The sequence below is a fragment of the Calonectris borealis genome, chromosome 4, assembly GCF_964195595.1.
Source record: "Calonectris borealis chromosome 4, bCalBor7.hap1.2, whole genome shotgun sequence".
NCBI classification, from domain to species: Eukaryota; Metazoa; Chordata; class Aves; order Procellariiformes; family Procellariidae; genus Calonectris; species Calonectris borealis.
In genome coordinates this window covers 82,823,414-82,842,472 of record NC_134315.1, presented here as the reverse complement: position 1 = coordinate 82,842,472, position 19,059 = coordinate 82,823,414, and the positions used below count along the sequence as shown (strand labels likewise).

General features: G+C 43.9%; 1 protein-coding gene across 1 annotated transcript in view; it reads left to right on the top strand.

The window, feature by feature from the left end:
- FRAS1 (Fraser extracellular matrix complex subunit 1) overlaps nucleotides 1-19,059 on the top strand; it is a 107,997-nt gene that overhangs the window by 14,000 nt on the left and 74,938 nt on the right. Inside the window, exons 9-17 of the mRNA XM_075150487.1 lie at nucleotides 253-342; nucleotides 1,892-2,039; nucleotides 4,310-4,453; nucleotides 4,775-4,909; nucleotides 11,410-11,553; nucleotides 13,301-13,441; nucleotides 13,866-14,006; nucleotides 14,920-15,093; nucleotides 17,682-17,822. Of these exons, the coding sequence (XP_075006588.1) occupies nucleotides 253-342; nucleotides 1,892-2,039; nucleotides 4,310-4,453; nucleotides 4,775-4,909; nucleotides 11,410-11,553; nucleotides 13,301-13,441; nucleotides 13,866-14,006; nucleotides 14,920-15,093; nucleotides 17,682-17,822 (1,258 nt within the window). The remainder of the gene's footprint in view (nucleotides 1-252; nucleotides 343-1,891; nucleotides 2,040-4,309; nucleotides 4,454-4,774; nucleotides 4,910-11,409; nucleotides 11,554-13,300; nucleotides 13,442-13,865; nucleotides 14,007-14,919; nucleotides 15,094-17,681; nucleotides 17,823-19,059) is intronic.

Genomic DNA, 19,059 nt, shown 5'->3' with positions numbered 1-19,059 from the left:
GATTTAGGGATGAAGTCATGGCCTTATCGCTGAATTCCCTGGCCTTTTCTGAGGTTTGTTCTGCAACTGCAGTATTCACTAAGCACGTTTTTGAAACTGTACCTACAGAGATGAAGTAGGATAAAGAGAAGATAAGGTGAAATTAGATATTGAAGATTGCATTCCAGGGCAAGAGCTGTTCTGCCTCTGCATTCCACAGTATTTTTGGGGGTGCTGATTCCATTTGAATTGCTGCAACCTTTCTCTTCACAGGGTGAAGAATTAATTCACTTAGATGGGAAGTGCTGTCCTGAATGTATTTCAAGTAATAGTTACTGTGTTTACAAGGAACATACCAAAGCTGTGAGTATCACGTAATAGTGAGTTCTGCTCATAAAGGTTTGGAGTAATTGGCTCTCCCTCTCCAGTTCTGAGAAGGATATTATTTGCAAGCGTAGCAGAAAAATAATCCATTAATATTGTCTGCAGGTTGCTTTCACAATTTACGGAACGCACTTGTTTATAATGTGTGCATCTGCTGCAGAGTTTAAGTTTGCCTTGCTCTGCTTTGTGCGGCATAATCAATCATTTTCCTTCAATATTTAATATACGTACTTATAGGTTTCCTGCTCATCTCATGAAGTTAAAGATGCCTGACTTGAATCCTATAAAGTAGAGGTTACACAGCTGGGGCAATGTATAGCTTTCTGCGTATGTTTCCCACCGATAATAATTTTTACTGCAACAGGAGTCCATTATTTTATGAATATTTTCAAGGAGCTTTCCTTCTGAAGTTAAATAGAAAGGAAATGTTAAGTATCTTGGTTTAAATATACCAGTAATGGACTTTTCATTGCTCTGACAGATGAGGACTGGAGCTAATCGCTGCTGTTTGCCAACAGATGTGAGAAATGGGAAGTTTAATACTGTTTTGGGTTTTTTTAATGCTAATACATTCCTTTCCTTCCTCAGATCTCTCTCTCTCTGACCCAAGTGCATATTAAGGTGTCAGGTTTATTCCAGTTTGTGCTTTATCTCTTTTAAGAGAGGAACTGGCACAAGAGCTTCACGGGCATTTAAAATGCTTGCTCTCTCTTTTCTGCCTTTTGACTTCCTCGCGTGGTGCCAGCGGAGCCTCAGCTGCTGCGGGCGGATTCGGTGGCCTTTTGAGCAGAGCAAGGGATGCAGTTCACAGGAGGGGAACGCTGGGTGCGAGGTCTCTCCCCTCTATCGACTACTAAAAGTAGACAGGTGTCAGGTGGGATGGGTGGTTTTGAAGAAAGCCGGTGATACCTCTTCATCTCTGTGGTGTTTCGGCCAGTCCTTGGTGATGGAAAATAAAGCAGTAGAAGAGAGGAGGAGAGGAAGTGAAACGCTGTCAAGGTTAGATAGAGATTTGAAGTGTGACAAAAAGGTCATTGTGCAAAGACATAGATTCAGATTACAGGTATCTGTCTGTTGAGATACGGAGCAGACTCAAGCACTTGTTACCGAGTTGTGAAAAAGAAGTGGACAAGTGAGGCAGCAAAATTTGGAGACAGGAGAAAATGCTTTTGAGTCGGAGAAAACGAAGGGAGGTGAAGAAGTAGAAAGCCTTGCCGCTAACTGAAAAACACCCTGCTTTGGAGGGGTGCTGAGAGGGAATGTGTTCAGGTGTTCACGGGCCAAGGACTCTTCTCAGTAGGCGCTTTGCAGGCTGCCTTGTTCTGGAAGGGCGAAGAGGGCAAGAGGGTTAATGGTGCAGCGGCACGCAGTCCCACGTCGGCAGGCCTCAGTGCTGAAACAGTCCCAATTTTATTTAGCGCTGATGTAGCCTTGCAATTTACCCAGAGATTTCCGTGCACGCCAAAACCACTTTGGGCAAAGTCTCCCCTTCGCTACTGATGCTGGCCGTTTGGTGTTTCTTGTGCAGAACGGAGAGAAATGGGAAGAAGGACCGTGCGGAGAATGCGAATGCCGGGACGCGGAGGTGACCTGCTTCCAGCGCTCCTGCCCGCCCTGCCCGCCGGGCAGCCTGGCTGCCGAGGTGGAGGGTGACTGCTGCCCGCGCTGCGAGCCAGGTACAGACCCAGGGTCAATCGTTTCTTACCGTCACTCCTGTTGGGTGGGAGCGTGTGCGTCACACGCAGCTCTGGCACAGGGGTTGTTCTGGCATCCCTGCGGCCCTCGCTTCCCCCGTAACTTGTCTTCGGTTGGCAGTTGCTAATTAACTGGTTTCCATATAATTTAATTATAGAGGTTTAGGGCTCCATCCAGAGGCTCCCACTGGTTTCCCTTGGTTTAAATGATAGCTTTCTTTTGGCAAAAGAGTTTCTCCTTGGGGTTGGTGTTTTAGAAATGTTTTGTCTTTTTCTTTTTTCTTCAACATGAGTTTTATAAGGCGGGGGACTGCTCCTTTCTGAATCCTAACATGAGTTCTGGAGTTTATGGGCTCCTGATTATTTCTTGGGAGGGGAGAGAAGAAGGAACCTGCTTACGCTGTTATGCCACAGCTCACCTGGGGCTGAATGGCTGCCAGTTAATAATTGTTTGGAAAGATTAGGATAGCCTCAGCTTATATGTTAATTTTGCATATAAATTCATTTTTCTCCAGGATATTGTCATTCTCCTTGATTTACATTTCATAGTTTGTAGGCTTCAGCTGTGATTTGTTAATTTTTCATGTTGGTAGTTCTTCTTGTTGCATTCATATAACTTTGGCTTTATCGGAGTGCTCCAGTTAATGTTTTATCTCAGTAAAAAGAAAATAGCTTCACAGTTTAATTATGCTGCCATTTGCAGGAGTGCCTTGGCCCATTTGCCATATTAATGTTTTAAAGTTTGTTATTTACTGCATGCTAGTAAAAATGCAAAACACTACAAATTGAAAAGTGAGGAAAATGGATTTTGGACAATTCAGATAAAATTGTCCTGGATTTTTGAAAGGGAACAGCATCTGCACAGGTGCCTAAGGAGGAGACAGATTATAAAGTGCTCTCAGCACCCATCTCTTCTTCTTACCGAGAACTGTGTACTGGTTACCCTTGAAAATCTGGCCTCTTCGTTTAGCTTCCGTAATGGCAGGATTTTGGAAAATACAGGCTTTGAAGTCATGGTATTGGACATACAGAGCCAAACTTGCATTTTTGTGTCCTATAAGGTAAATGGAAATTTCATTTACTGAAGCCTGCTGTTTTCCCTCTGTCTTTTTCTGTGTTGCACTGGACGGAATGAGAAACAAATGCAAAATCCAGCCTGCAGCAGTTCAATCTGTGAGCCCAGAGCATCAGTCCCTAACGCATCTGCTTCGTTAAAGCGAGTAAAAATTTATTGCTGCTTCTCACAGATGTGCTGGGGGAAGCAGGCAGAGAGAACCCATTCATTCTCAGCCGGTGTAAAGCATCTAGCCCTAAGCATAGCTGTATTTACGTGAAAACCAGCAAATATGCCCTCTCACTGAGAACATCCGGATTGGAGCAGAGGGAATTTTTTTGTACTTGGAGAAAAATTGTCCATTCTGTACCTCTCCAAGTAATCAGTTCGTTGTCAGACTGGAAGGATGGGGCTGCATATACCTTTGGAAAGTTATTGGAAAGAAATGGATAGAGGCAGAGCCTCCTATTCATTCCTCCTGTTTATCACTGTAGATTCGTTGTTATCTTCAACTGCGTGTGTTCTGTAGCTCTCGATTCCTGATTCTTCCCTTAGGTACATCTCCCTGGAAACTTGCAGGTTATTTAGTGTAAGTTCAGCATTGGGATCCTTTTTGCTGACCTGTCAGGAAGGAACAGACACCTTTTCTTCCAGCAAGCAAAAGTAGCTCAGTAGTAAAGTGAAAGCAGTCCTTCTCTTGGCCTCTGCAGAGAGAGCAGCCAAGCCATTTGAGAAGATACCTGCGGTCAGGAGATGATTGCGACGGTGCTGTGACATAAAGCTTTTGACTGGAGGGGTCTGTCATTTGTATTCTGACCCTGCATGGACACAGTCTTGCCTTATTGCAGGGTTTGACTGAAGGAATCTCAAATTCAGGTTGTTTCGGACCATTAATTCCTGATGACTTATGGTTTTTACTGCTGAGAAACCATGTGGACAATGAATATCCTTTTTATCAATAGTCTAGAAAACCTGAGTCTGTGCAATAACTTCTCACATACTAGAATTCAGCAATATAATATTTAGCACCTTTCATGCAATCTTGGAAAAAAACCCACTCCAAAACTAACACACCTTGAACCGCCAACAGAAATAAGGAATAAATTTCGCTTTGATTTTGGAGTATGCGTTGTTTTGTGCCTTCCTGATTGAAAACGCTGCTGATGGTTTTTACCTTTGTGTCTTTTCTTTGGGCCAGTTGAGTGCCACCCAGACTGTTTGACCTGCTCTCAGTCCTTTGATCACTGTAACGCCTGCCGAGATCCAAGGAGGCAGCTGCAGAATGGGCGCTGTGTGGAGACGTGTGAATCGGGCTTCTACCAGGATGGGGGGACTTGCTTGGGTAATTTCTGCAAGGGGTTATACCCTGTCAGATGACTGTCTTCTCTGTGGCTTGCTGTGCTTTCGTTTGTAGGATGCCACAGGCTTATTATAAAGAGATCGCCAGTCTTTGTTTGGAAAAGCATTCAGGCACATGCTGAGTAGTAACCATGGGCTTAAAACTTCAGGAGGTTTCAGGTGGAAGCCCCTGAAAAATGCAAATTCTCAAATTCTTTTGCCAAAATGAGGCAAAATTGTCTCCTTTTGTCAGAGCAGGGGAGTCTTGCTGCATCGAGACATTTGGGATTAATACATCTTTCTTCTCTATTCTTTCTCTTGGAAGCCTGCAATGAAACATGCTCAGCCTGTACCAACGGATTTGAGTGCTCCTCGTGCCAGACATCCCTGCTAATGGAGAACGGTCAGTGTGTGACTTCGTGTGGGAAGGGGTACTTTCAGGATCAGCTCCTTTGCACAGGTAACTCAAAGCAAAAAAGTCTGCGATACTTTGTGATAGCAAAACAGCAGACGAAAGCTGTACCCGAGCTATTAGATATACTCTCTGTTGAGGGATCTGCTGTTGACATAGGTGTTAATGTTCACCCTAGAGTAAAGGAAGGAGTGAACAGAGGAATTAAGTCATACAGTGTAAAATTGATTGCTGGTTGGGGAAAATATTCATTAAAATTCCTCAACGGATCAGTTCTGTTCGTCTAAAACTGTCTGGTTTTGAACACTGCTGTCCTCTTTCAATTCAGAATTTTCTTCTGGAAATGTGACTGTGGTTTTTGTGGTGTTAAGGGTACAGATCAGGATGTATGCACTAATTTTACTAAGGATATAACGCATGCCTGGCAATCTGATCCGTGGGGGTTTTCCTTGAGTTCAGCGCAGACTAACTGCAGCTGCTAATGCCAGACCTCTCGGGAGACAGTACTTCGAGGTGCGTAGAAAAATGCTTGGAGGGATGGGGGATTGATAGAACTCAGAAAAGCGCACAGAAAATACTTTTTGGAAAATTTTTTCCTTTGTTTTGCCATTCATTTGTTTCATATGGTGCACTCTTCCTGAAAGTTGATTGGACTAACTGTTTTCAGGAAGCATATTTACAAAGTAAGTTAGTAATTCTATAAAAAACTGAGATGTGTCTAAACCCTGTATGTTAGTGATTGGAAAGACTGAGAATAAGATTGTGAAGTTACAGTTTTCTCCTTGATGGAAGTATGATAGTGCTTTTATGAGCTTCCCCTGCTGCTTTGAAATATTCGTATTTTTCCCAAACTGTAAGGCAGCTGCTTTTTCATCATGACGGTTTAATTGTTTTCTCTAAAGTTAACACTTTTCTCCTCCTGATGTTGGCCTTTTTAGAAGGCTTCTAATTATTTCTGCAGCTCTAATAGAGCAAAGGGGTGGAGTACATGCTTAACTTCTTGTGCCATCGCTTTAATTTCTTTGGAACTAGCCTTCCTGCTTAAATACAGGCTTAGGGCTTTTGGCAGATTTCAGGAGAAAGCACTTTAGATTCTAAGTCCAGCTTCCTTTTCTGAAGTGGTTTGCCCTGAAGAGCTGACCATTTGTTTCAAGTTTTGAAAGTCTGAAAAACCTCTGTCCTCCAGCGGTGACTACAGACTAGGGCCCCGTTGTGCATGTATAAATAGAAAAGAGAGACCCAGTCCAAAAGAATTTATAGACTTAAGTATCAAATAATCTTCTACTTCATTTGGTTTTATTTTACCATTTCCTTTCCACCTGCTCCTAGTGTTTAAATTGGCAGTGCCCATGGACTGCTGAAGCGGTAGGGAAAGGCTAATGTTTCATTTTATTACTGGTTTGTAGATTACTGATTGTACATTCCATCCAAATTTGCAGTCACGCGTGTTTGTAGCTGAAAGTTGCTGGGAAAATTTGTTCCTGTTTCCTCAAGGGAATTAAACCAATTTGCTTTAGTTCTGCCTGGCTGCATTTTCTGCATAAAGTCAAACCAGTGGAGAAAGTCTTAAATTTCAGATACGATCCATAATTCATTGCCATTCACTCTTTCTTTGTATCTTTATTTTTACAAATCTCTAATGTGATTGTCCAGACGAGCCTTAGACTGTTCAGAAATATTTTTCTCATCATGGTTTTAACATCTGCAATAAGCATGTTCCAAAAACACAAAAAGGATGAACTAGACTGTGTAAATTGCTATAGTTCTAGTAAACTTCCGCTTGTGGAATTCGCTCTGGAGATGAAAAAGACCTACAAGACCAGGTTTCTCACTCCATCGTATTGTTGAAACACTGTTGTCTGCATTGTAACAAAACACAATCATTCCTTTTGTTCATGTTTTATAACATCTGGTCTAACTGAATCTATTTTGAATTTTGGAATACAGTTGTTCAATCTCTGCCCTATTTTAATCTTACACCAGCGTTGTTTCCTGCCCCCATCTCTCCACCTGCTTCTGTAAAGTATTAAAACCATTCAGAGAAAGTAAAGTTGAGAATAAAAGGTGATAGGTCCAGTTATGTAGCAGTGTATTTAAAGATCATGGATCAGTTTGTATCAAGCTTAGAGCAGAGTGGTAGATGAAGTCTTAATTGTCAGAAATAAGCTGTGGAAACAGTTAAGAAACCCCCATCAAAGGCAAAGCAAAGGAAGCAAAAATAAAAGATGTCTGCTGGTAGAACAGAAGGGCTCAAAGGACTTGCAGTGTTCACTGCTCTCAATGCATTTTTCTAACTTAATTATTTATGTTTTCAAGATTATTCAAAAGCCTAGGCAGAACTGAAGTGTTTCTGCTTTTATTTCCCAAAATATGAATGTTGAAATGTGTAACTTGACACTAACAGACCCAGCTCACTCCGTAGCAAAGCACTTGGATTTTTATTCTCGACCTGTTATTTTTCTCTGCCGTATCCTGGCTGCGGAGGCTTACCTTGAGAATAAATACCTGAACATGACTAAGCTGAGCTTGCCCAGCTGATGGTGAGGAGGGCAGGTTAGAGGTGGTTAATGGTACCATGTGGCACAGAGCGGTTGAACCTCTCTGTGCTTTCCCAAAGCCTTCCTGCTGTCGGCATACCTGGGAACGTTACACCTGCACTGAGGCAGATAAGAGACAGTTTGGTGAGTGGATCTTTAATTGATTCTCTGACTTCTGGTCAATCATGAAAGAACAGAAAGACCACTTCGCAAGACCTCTCATCTTCTAAAAGCCTGGGCTTGTGTCACTTCTGTGTGACTCCTACGTTACACCCCTGCAACTCCCCAGTAACAGAGCTGAGAAAAAGACCCGTTGGCTCAGGTGCCACTGGCGCGCTCTTGCTTTAACCAAGAAGTGAGACCCTGGAAGTTTTGTCTGTTTAACATTGATTTTCTGGAAAGACATGTTACTGCAGCTTAATGAATACCTTCGTGTCAGCTGAGGCAGAGTAATTGCACACCCTATTGCAACTGGAAAGTCACCTGTGTTCCTTTGAACATAGTTCCTTCAGCAGCAGTGTCTGGTTAAGCCACGGGGTCTTGCATGTAAGTCCAGTATCCAGAGGAGGAGGAGGAGACCATGCAAAACGGCCCCTACAAATCTGAACTGAAAATAGCCAGGAAGGATGAAAACAGTTTCCTGGCGATGCAGTCACTTCTGTTGATTTATTTTCACGCAGCCACTTAGTTGCTGTAGGCAAAGATGTTTTAGCTGACAGTGGCTCATTGAATGCTTCTATTTTTTCCCCTGCTTTTTCAGTGGAGTTGGGGACTGGCTGTTTGGGCGAGGAGCAGCTGTTGAGTCTGGCAGTGATCCGGTGCTGAAAGAGCCAAAGCTTCTGCAGGCAGGGTGTGCGTGGGTGTGTATAAACACGGGGCAGGAACGGGTTGGGGCTGCTGTCCCATCCGCACGAACCCGAGTCCTACGTGTTGGGGGTCCGTTGCTTACAACTCCAGCTGCAGTTGTACCGTCAGGCGGCAGAGTGGAGATACGGGCTGGCATTTAGTAGCTGCTGGACTTGTGACAAAAAAGTCCTCGAGGCACGTGAAAATAAATTGCCTGGTGCCTGTCGCTGCAAGCACGAGAAGTGAGGGATTGTATCCGTAGGAGCATGAATCAGGCTGTGCGTGTTTGTCATCTGCAGACTGGCAGCTGATAATTCCTGGAGGCGCTTGCCACCTCGCAAACAGAAACGGCTGTGTCAGAGGAGTCCGTGCAGCCTGTTCCCGGGGAAGGGCTTGCATAGCAGAGCTACTGATTGGAGCAGCGCATCAGAGCCGAGTCTCTTGCTGCAAGCATTTTTTTTTTTGCTGGCCCACCTGAGGAAGTCGTTACCGATCCTGTGCTTTGAGTCGTTTGCACTGCTTCCAAATGCTAAATGTGGCTGTCTTGCTAAAAATCGGGTTGCATTCTTTCTACCTTCCTTCCTTTCTTCCAAACTCTGCTACATAGATCCCCTCCCTTTCTGTCTCAAAGAAGCCATTTGGGCCTGGTCTCTGTCTTTGCACATCTTTTTTCAGATGTGTCAACATATTGAGGCAGGCTAACAGCGAGGGGGTCAAGCTGTGCAGTGGGAAGTCTATAATTAGAGGATCCGAGTCCTGGTACCCACTCTTTCAAAAAGATGTTGAAAGTTAGAGTGAGCTCAGAGAGGAGCGAAACACTCACGGCCAGAAGGTGAAGTGAGGACATTTCAGTACTTAGGAATTTACAGCCTGAACTCATACTCTGCAGTTAACTTTCGAGTGTAGACGTGCCGTGAGAATCATCCAAGCTGGAATGAGATGCGGCTTTTTATCAGCAAGGGAAATTATCGACTGGAGCAGAAAAGTGTGTACAATCTTTACCTCGGGATGGGATGTTTGGTATTCATTGTGTTGTGATTCAGCTACAATTAGATGAGCTTGATAGTGGTGACGGCACTTGCCCTAGGAGGTGGGGGGAAGATCCTGTTGGGTGCAGGATGCCCAGTGTCACGTAGGAGTGTTCAGGAACTAGAAGAGCCACAGCGTTCTGGAGAGATCAGGAATAAAGTGGGGGAAAAAAAAGGTGCAGGAAGGTGAGACGGGGGAAAGCAAACAGCTAGTTACAAGGCAATAGAAGATGACAAAAGGGAAAATAAACAAAGATAGAAGTGTGGAGAGGGAACATCCAGAAGATCAAAGGACCATGTGGTTGGGCATGAACTCAAATGTCCCGAGTCTTGGCCCCCTAAAAATTCCCTTTTCTAACCCCATGCACGTCACATCACATCTCTGTGCTTCAGTTCCCTACGTATGAGATGGAGATGATAAGACTTCCCTGCCTTGGGGAGCGGCGAGATCCACTAAGATGGGGTGTTTATCTTATGCTGTGCAGCGCGATTCATATGTAAGCACAAACATAGGCGCTTCATCTCCCTAATTAACAAACCCAAGAGCAACTGTGGCTTAAGCCGATAGAAGCAGCATAGAAACCGTTCAAAACAGGAGTGAGATGGGAGTAGTGGTCCACCAGATCACTGGTTTGCTGTAAACTTACTTACAGCTACCTGGATTGCAAACGCTTTCACTCTCGCCTGTTACTGGGGAGAGGATGAACTGAACACTGAGGGGCTTTATTGTGGCAGGAAGGTGTTTGCTTTTGTCGCTGTTCGGTATGTAAATGTGCTCTTAGTTATGTGGATGAGCTGCCGCTGCGTCCGCTGGTTCCTGCGTTGCACTGAGGCTACTTGCAGATGAGTTTTTCTTGGGTGGGTGCAACTTCAGACGTGTTTGCGGAGACAGGGCAAATGTCAAAAAGTTCTGTTTTCTCCCACCTGCCGTGGTCTGAGAGCACAAGCATGTACCTGCCTTATTGTGCAATAATGAATTTAAGAACATCTTTGGAACATATTTGGGTGTAATCGAGAAAAAAATCTGATAGCTAAAAGAACAGTAATTTGCACAGTTCCTGCAAGCACGGGTAGCACAGGATTTAACAGGAGTCTGCGTCACAGATTTCATAAACAGTAACCGCAGTGGGCTGGATTTCCCCCACAGCTGAACTTGTACAGTTTCGAATAAGGTGGCTCGTTGAACAGCTGTTTTGGGAGGCAGAATTGATCTCCATACAGTAATTAGTTTAATTGTAAGACACGCTCAAGGATCACTGTGTTCTGCCTATGTGCTCCTGTACCCAGATGCCACAGAGAGGGCATTTATACTGCCTGCCTTGCAGGAATGTGATATACTTCAGGAATATTTGAAACATTACCATGTCCCAGCCGTGATACATGGCTCACCCAGAGAGAAAAGTAGCTGGTATCTCAACTCAGTGAGGGAATGCCCCTTCTTTTCTGCTGGCAACGTCAAGGAAAAGATATGCAGTGCCCGCTGTACTGGACCTGGGACCCACTGCCCACCTTTCCCCAGGAATTACTCAGTCTGAGCACGTAAGGATTTCTGCCCTGCCCAACCAGATCGGCCAACAGCCAGAAGTCAGTTCCTTCTGAGCCGGTGCAGAGTCCTGGAAGGGCAGAAGGACTTGTTTCTAGAAGTAGGCTGTCTTGTTTTTAATTTTGCAGGATCTTGATTGCAGCCCTGCAGTCTAATTCTGTGTTTGTACATGGAGCTGGGCTAATGTCAGGGGTCACTGCAAGGATCTGATTGCCGGTCTCTTTTTTAAGTAGCGTGTGATGGGATCTCTTCCCGTTTTCCTTTGTGCGTGTACAGCCCCTAGCACCAGGATGAACAGGACTTAACCAACACTCCTCCGAGTCTGATTACAGCTACAGAAACTGCTCTGATGTACTGCATGTCATATTGCACGTACAAAATGAAGCTGTGAATTGTACCCCTGAGATGGCTTGGGTGAAAGATACTAACTTACGAAGAGCAGTCGTTTTTTTTCTTTTCCTTTTCTGAAGCAGTGAAAGCCTGTGAATTTAAGGAACAAAACTGCAAAACAAAGTGAATTACTGCAAACTCTTCATTTTAAAGAGATAATTGGAAGTTGATTATTTGTTAATCCTGCACCTTTCTTTCCTGCAGCTTGTCACGAGTCCTGTTCCTCATGCTGGGGTGCTGCTGACAACAACTGTTTGTCCTGCAGAGACACATCACGCGTGCTAAAAGCAGGGTTCTGCGTGGCCAGCTGTGGGCAGGGATTTTATACAAAGGATGGAATCTGCAGCGGTAAATACCTCTTTTCTTCTCCAATTGCAAGAAGTTTGAGAAATGCTCTGCAAAAAAGGAATCAATATTTCATTTAGCTGTGCAGCAGCTGTAATTTTATTCATGTCTAAGAAGCCAGATGCACCTTGTGCATACATATCAGATGAGGAAAGCTGCTGTTTGTTTGTAAGATTATTAATTCATTTAAGCTAATCAGATGCTGAAAGGTTTAAGGTTTTTTCCCCTGACTGAACAGCTTGAAAGCCTAACTAAGTTGTTTCAGAGGGATTGACAAATCCATTTGTCTGCGGAAAGAAAAATGGCCTTTGCCGGTAGGTTTCTGTAAGTTTGTTTATAATTCAGCATCACAGTAACTAATACCTGCACAACGGTTGAGACTTGGGAGCTGGGAAGGTTGAGAAAAGGGGGAGCGATGGCTGGACGGAATTAAAAGGCCTAAGTCAAACAGATCATGAAGGGCAAAAAATCTCATATAAATAAAGAATCTAAAATTTGCCACAACCATTCAGGTCAAGTCTGGGTTTCTGCTGGCAGCCACCTGCAGCTGCTTTGAAGGACTGTCCAGCATAGTCAGTAGAAATGATGCAGGGGTTGTCCGTCTTCATGCAGGTCTGTCTGAGCCACAGCTAGCTAGAGAGGCCTTAAAACCTGGAGCATGTTGACAAAATTGTTGCTGTTCTGGCCACTTCTGGACGAATTTCACTTTGACCAGCGTCCCCTTCAGTTTAGTTGATGTCTATACCAGTAAATTATATTCACCTATGTTTTGAAGTGTGCAGGCTTGAAATCTTACATCTGTAGCTGAAAATCGTTTTAAGTTCAAAAGGAAATTTAACTTAGATGCAGCTTGGCCATAATTTTTATTTTTATTGCCAGTGATTTCTCAAAACTGCATAGCTGTTTCTCACAACCTCCGGGATTCAGGCCTTTCATCTTCTACCAAAAACATGCATTTTGATACCCAACTGGAGAGCTGTAAGCTGTTTTAAAGGGAGGCTGTCTGACTGGTGAAAAGAAACAAAAATTGGTTAAGTAAAACGCTTGGCCCTTCTGAATATAGAGCAGCAGTAGCACTACTGACTTAGGGAAGCCAGAGTTTCATAGTCCTTTTAGACAACAGGTCAGGTAACTTCAGAACTGACTGCCTGGGAGAATATAGACCACAGGAATTGATAAGAAACATTATCATGCTTGATTTTAGATGCATTTTCACACTTAAAACTTTGACTTGAAGAAAAGGGGGAGGGGGGGAAATTACAGGGTTTTTGATCAGCTTTTCCTCCATCTTTTACTTCCTGAACAGTCTGATAACTGATGCTTGTTGTACAAAGATACGTAAAGATTTATGAGATGGTTTTCATAGATGAAATTGTTCAGAGTGGTGCTCCCTGTTCACAGACTGTTGGTGAACAGGAAAAACATACTACATTAGCTGGAGGGGGTTGTGTCAGGAGTGGAGGGAGTGCTGGTGTAGACCCATTTCTGGTATTTTTACATATTCAGAGTCCTAGAAGGGATACAGGTCAGTGAATACCTGTCCGCACTCACACGTCTACCTCCGTGAACGTCACTACTTATTCCAGGGAAGTGCGAAAGGTTACTTGTGCTGGAGAGGAATGTTTAAAGGTGCCTTTCTGACAAAGAAAGGACAAGCCATGGTTTGGCTCACTTTATTTTATCTATGTGGCCAGGTTGTTGTTCTTTGCTTATTGAGTGCGTTTCATTAATGAGCTGTCCTCTTTGGCAGCTTGTGACCAGTCCTGTGAAACATGCTATTCAGACCAACCCAGGTGTTTGACCTGTGCTTCGGATAAGTTGTTACTTGATGGGAAGTGCATTTCAGAGTGCCCGGATGGATATTTCCCAAGTAGCAATGGAAGATGCAGAGGTAAGAGGCCTATTTGCCTTTTCTAAGGTTCTCAAGGCACCCTCCACGTGTTGTCTTCTTTTCCCCAGATTTTTACCTGTGGGGAGGGAATGTTAAGAGCACAGAAGTGCGAGTGGGGAAGGGAATTTGATTTTTTGTTTTCTTTGGTTCACTTGTGAGAGATTGTTTTAAATAACCTCTTAACCTGCTTGCGAAGCATATTAAGACACGCTGAGATACATATTCAAAACACTGTGTGAGTGAGAGTTATTACTGTTAGTAGTTACTAATATGTGTGCACTTCTGCTCCCATTAGTTCACATGGCTGAATATCATGCCAGCTGGGAGTTTTCATTGTTGACTGGAGGAGGCTGTAGACAGCAACACCGCTCTCAAGGAGAAAAAATGGGATATTTCAGTTCTGTGTGCTCTGTTTCTTTATCAGCTTGTCATGATTCATGCTCCACATGTGAGGGACCTCTGGCCACTCACTGCACCTCCTGTTCCTTTCCTCTGGCATTGCGCCGGGGCCAGTGCCTTCAGGGCTGCGGAGAGGGTTTTTACCAGGACCACGACGTCTGCAAGGGTAAGCTATGTACTTGGAGTAAGTTCCTCAGCTGCTGTAAACCGGTGTATCTATATTGGCTTTTGTCGGGCTGTGCTCGGAGTACCCAGCTACGATGCTGATCCTTTAACCTGTGCTGAACTGGTCAATGAGTAATTCCTGTGTTTGCCTGCTGATTGCTTTCTACTTGGAGAAAAGGCAAATTTTCTCAAATACTTTCTGCTTTCATACCCTCAGGATTTAGTCATCTTGGGGACTTTTTTTTTTTCCTCTATGCTGTTGAAATAAACGTACATTGCTTCCAATTTTTCTTGACACGAGTTAAGAAGCGGATGAAATTCTACACACGCGTAGTGGATTTGATAAAACTGAGGTCATTTGTGCAGCAATGGAAAACCTGAAAATTTGGAAGATGAATTTGTGCTCCCTGTGAGCCCTTCAGACTGTCATTTGTTGCTGTCTCTCCTAAGTGAGCTTGTGTTCACCGTTGCGGTTTCAGAAATTAAAGGAAAATTGACTGCCGGTGGCACAGTACTGCAGTTTTTTCCCAACATTATTTGTTCATTAATTTTATTCAAGAAAAGAGCTGTTATTGGGGGGGGGAGGGGGAAAGATGTCGGAAGTATTTTTCTAAAATCCCTGTTCCATTATCGAAAACACAGCACTCCGTCTATTTATGGAACAGATTCCTTAGCTTGTGAGTTGCTGCAAAGTGTACGCTCTTTGCTAGCTCTTTGAATACCAGACTGCCCACAGCAATACCAAACTGGAAAGAGGGATGAACAAGAGGACCCAAACCAGTTGTTTTCACCCCTTTCTGTCTCATGTTCGCGACCAGATGCCCAGGTTTGCACGGTTGTTGGGCCTTGTCCATCTCTCTGAGAAAGCTGTCCTCAGAGCTGGGGCTCTCACTGCTCTCTTGACCTGCGCACAGGTTGCCACCCGTCCTGCCGCACCTGCGTCGGCCCGGGGGTCTCTCATTGCCTGCAGTGCAGGGTGCCAGAGGACGTACTGCAGCCTCACCAGCCTGTGGAAGGAGCTGTTCGTGGCCTTTGCCTCTCTCGCTGCCAAGCCCGGTTCTACGTGGAAAGCACAGGAGTCTGCAAACGTGAGTAGAGGATGGGAACAAGCTGTTCAAAGCCTTCAGCACAGGGCTGCACTGGATTTTAGGTGTTGGGGGTACGATGTTCGATTCTCACGTGCTTTGAGCTCCTGTGTTTGCCTTGTGACAGTCATGAATGTTTAAACTCAGCAACTTTCAGAATGGCATATACTAGTACTTTTGAAGGAAAATATACTCTACATATAATTTGTGACTAAAGGATTCAGGTACTCTTTTTAAAATGACTGTGTTCAAGTCTGCACAGCTTAGCTTAGCTTTCTGTTCACTGAAGTTGAGTGATTTTTACCACTGACTTATTCTGAAGCAGGATCAATCCTTAAATCCTTTTCAGAAAAGCCTGAGCTGTCTCCTTATTAGCTCTTGGAGCAGGTCAAGGCATCCCACAGCAGGCTTTTCTTTTGAGGAAGCTCTTTGATAGATGCCCTGCAGCACACGTGCCATCACTGCTCCTGAAATACCAAGTAGGAAGCATTTCCATGAAGACTAGAGTTTGGAAAAGAGGCTAACATGGTGTACGTTGGGCATATATGTGATTTCACACTGCTTTGACAGAAAACTGTTGTGGACTTGAGCAAAGAATGTTTACTGGGTGGATCAGCAAGCCAGTCTGTCTGGCTCTACAGAGCTTGTGGCAGCCGGCGTGGATATCTGTACAACAAACGCACTGCAATGTCTTGAAAATAACGCGGACAGAAGCGGGCTGAGAGGTTAGACTAGAGGGTAGAACATCTTGTGCCAACACAGCCCACCCTAAGCCTAAGGAGAAATGATACTTTCAGAAATGGCAATGACTTCCCTGTGTGGAAAGACCAGTCGCAGAGACAGTGACTCTACAGCACTTAAGTAATAGTAATAACAATAGCAAAAATGCTGCTGATGGCTGTTTCTTCCTGTTCAAAAAACGTTTTCTAGAAGTAGATATAATTTAAAAACGTAAAATATTTTGATTTTATCTCTTCATCTCAACTTGATGGAAAGAGCCTGTGCAAGCTTATTTTTTTTGCCTTAGGGGATCTAAAAAAAGGAAGAAGTGGCTTTTTTTCTGGTGGAATGATTCTGTCTTTAACAATGACCTACATAGACCATAAAGTGTCCAGTGCCTTTGGACTGGTTCCTGAAGGCATTAGTGCAGAGCCTCCAATCCATGCAGTGCTGTTCCTTGGCAAGTAATGGGGTTTCTTGGCTAAGTCCAGGTTATGGTATAGAAACTGAGTAAAGAAAGCGGTATACCACTGCCTCAAATGGGTGAACAGACCTGTACAAACAGGCCTGAGCAGAGTTCGGTGACAATGCTGAATTATGTCATTGGGCAAGAATGCCGGCACAGCCCTTCACGTTATTAGCTCTGCCATATTACTAATGGCATTAGAATAGTGGTTTATTTATTGCAGAAGGGTGTGAAGATTCAAGATTTCAAACTTTGAGCTGCCCCCGTAAAATACTCATGCAAAGTTTGTCGATGCACCTTTTTGAAAAAGTAAACCCACAACAGATGTGTACCATGCCTACATTATCTGTGCAGAACAGAAGCACGTTCATATGTAGGTTAAAATGCTGGTTTTGAAGGTTTTATCTCTGTGGCGGTGAATTTCTCACCAAACCACAGAAATATCTCTATCTCTATTTTTCTAATGCTTGAGATTTCCCTGATGAAACTGTAAGAAATTTCTCTCTGATATGATTTGGGTCACTTGAGCCAAAGATAGTCCTGGAGACATTGCATTTGTGATGAGGATCCCTGACTTCTCTCTCTGGATCTCTGGCAGACAGCTAAGTGTACTTGTATAAATCATTTTATTCCGTTTCATTTCTTCTCTCCAGCCCTGTGTCTGTCTTGTCTCCCAGAGGGCAGGAAGTCTCTCTTCGTGTTCAACGGAGACTCACACGGTGGAACCTGTGGCCTCGAGTCACTGCTCTAATAAATACTAGGTTTTTAACTAACGACTTTATGTATTTATTTAATCAGATTACGCAGTTTAAGATGGCTTGTTTTAGGGTCAGTACCAGTGAAGGTGAAGAAGTCTAACTTTTTAACTGCACTCTTTTCATTCTTGCTGCATCATCCTTGTAATGAACGTTCACTTCACTAGCTCTAAAGTCAGGTGGCCAGCCCACCTCTATGTATATTTGCTCTTACTGCTGCAGAATGGCTGATGATAACCATGCAGTGATGCTGGATAGAAAATCCTTCCTGGAGTAACTGTAGGGTGATAGCGAAAGATGATTTCAGAATCTCCTAAGTTTGCAGAACCCCAGAGATCTTACAGGGAAGAGAACTGTATTACACGGCGTTGTGCATCTCAGCTTTCCGTTTCAGTAATGAATTGTGTGGGTGCAAAGAAAGATTAAATATGCAGCTATCCGTGGTTGCTCCTTATCTTCAAGAAGTCTGCTATACAGCCTTTGTACTCCTACCCTTTCTACTTTTTACGAGCAGAGAATCCTGTAAAGGAAATACCTCCCTGTCATCACTGGGGAGAAAGCAATCTAGCCGTGCTCTAGCACAGTAACATCCAAGATAAGCTCGAACTCATTTGGCGCTCTCTGTCTTCTTGTTTTTCCCTTCCCTGCAGAGTGCCACTCCTCCTGTGCAGGCTGCGTGGGGAACACTTCCCAGGACTGTACGGCTTGTCTGCCTCCCCACGTCCTGCTTGAAGGCAGATGCCTCTCTGAGTGTCCGGAGGGGCTGTTCAACCACCAAGATCACTGCTACTGTAAGTGCACAGTGCAGGCACCTGCAGCTTGTACTGCTGAATTTCATTGCGTGCACGTTTTGTAATGCATTTCTCAATGTGATTACAGATGCTGTCAGATTTATATGAGGCTATTTAAGTATTTTCAGGGGAGAATAGGATAGTCCAATTTCAGGAAACGGAATCTCCTTCTAATGGGAGAGAGGCGTACACACTGAATCATAAATTATAATCAGTTTTGCTCCTCTGGACTGTTTCCCTGAAGATACCTTGTGTTTCATTTCAGTAGGCTTGGATGATGTTCTTAGCCAGCGTGCTGTGGCAGAAGGGGTCTTTACCGGACAACACTGAAGCATGGGCAGCTTTTGTTCTTTTGTTAGGCTAGATAAGCATATTGTCCATATGAATTAGCTTTATTTTTATTCCACTGCTGGCTATAGGGCTGGGTTTAGAAGGAAGGAATTCTGCAGATGCAGGAGAAAAACCATTACATCTATGAATATGCCTGATCAGTAGCGGGGACAGCGTTATTTATTTGTGTCTCAGCCTCGCCCATCAGTCAGCAAGTGGCCTTCATTCAGCTTGTTTGATCTCATCTAAGCAGACGACTGTGACTACCGACCTTCTGAGTGACTGCAACGATTAAATCCTGTTTGCCACTTGCAGAAAGTGGTGGCCTTTGGGGTATGCCATTCATTATGGGCTGCTAAGTACAATGGGTGAGGAAATGCAGGCCTTAGAAATCTCATTAGTCCCTTCAAGGTTATCTGAAAGTTGTCTGTTGTTTTATGATAGATTCAGTGGGTCAGGCATCCATGTATCTGCTCTGGCAGTAGGAGAAATTTACTGATTGCTTCCCTGGGAGGCCTCAAGTTTAGAGAGAGAAACCTCTTCTAAAGTCCATTGCTCTATTTATTCAATTTATTCATCCAAGGAACAACTCTATAAATACATTTATTTGGCAGGCCATTGTAAAGATTCATCAATTTTGAGGTTGCGCACTGCCACCTTAGAGCTGAGGTAACTGCTGAATGCTGCATTATGCAGTTTATGTATAACGTAAATGTCTTAGAAAGAAAATTTCGGTGTCAGGAAAACGGCATTTTTCTGTGTGCTGCCAGCTTAGATCTCCCGTAGTTTTTGAACAGCGAAGCTCGGTTAAAGTAGCTGTGTCTAGAAAATTGATTCTTCCTTTTGAACACTGGATTCGTGGGCATGAGTTCTGAGAAGCTGAGAAGGCGGTGGGACATGACGCGTT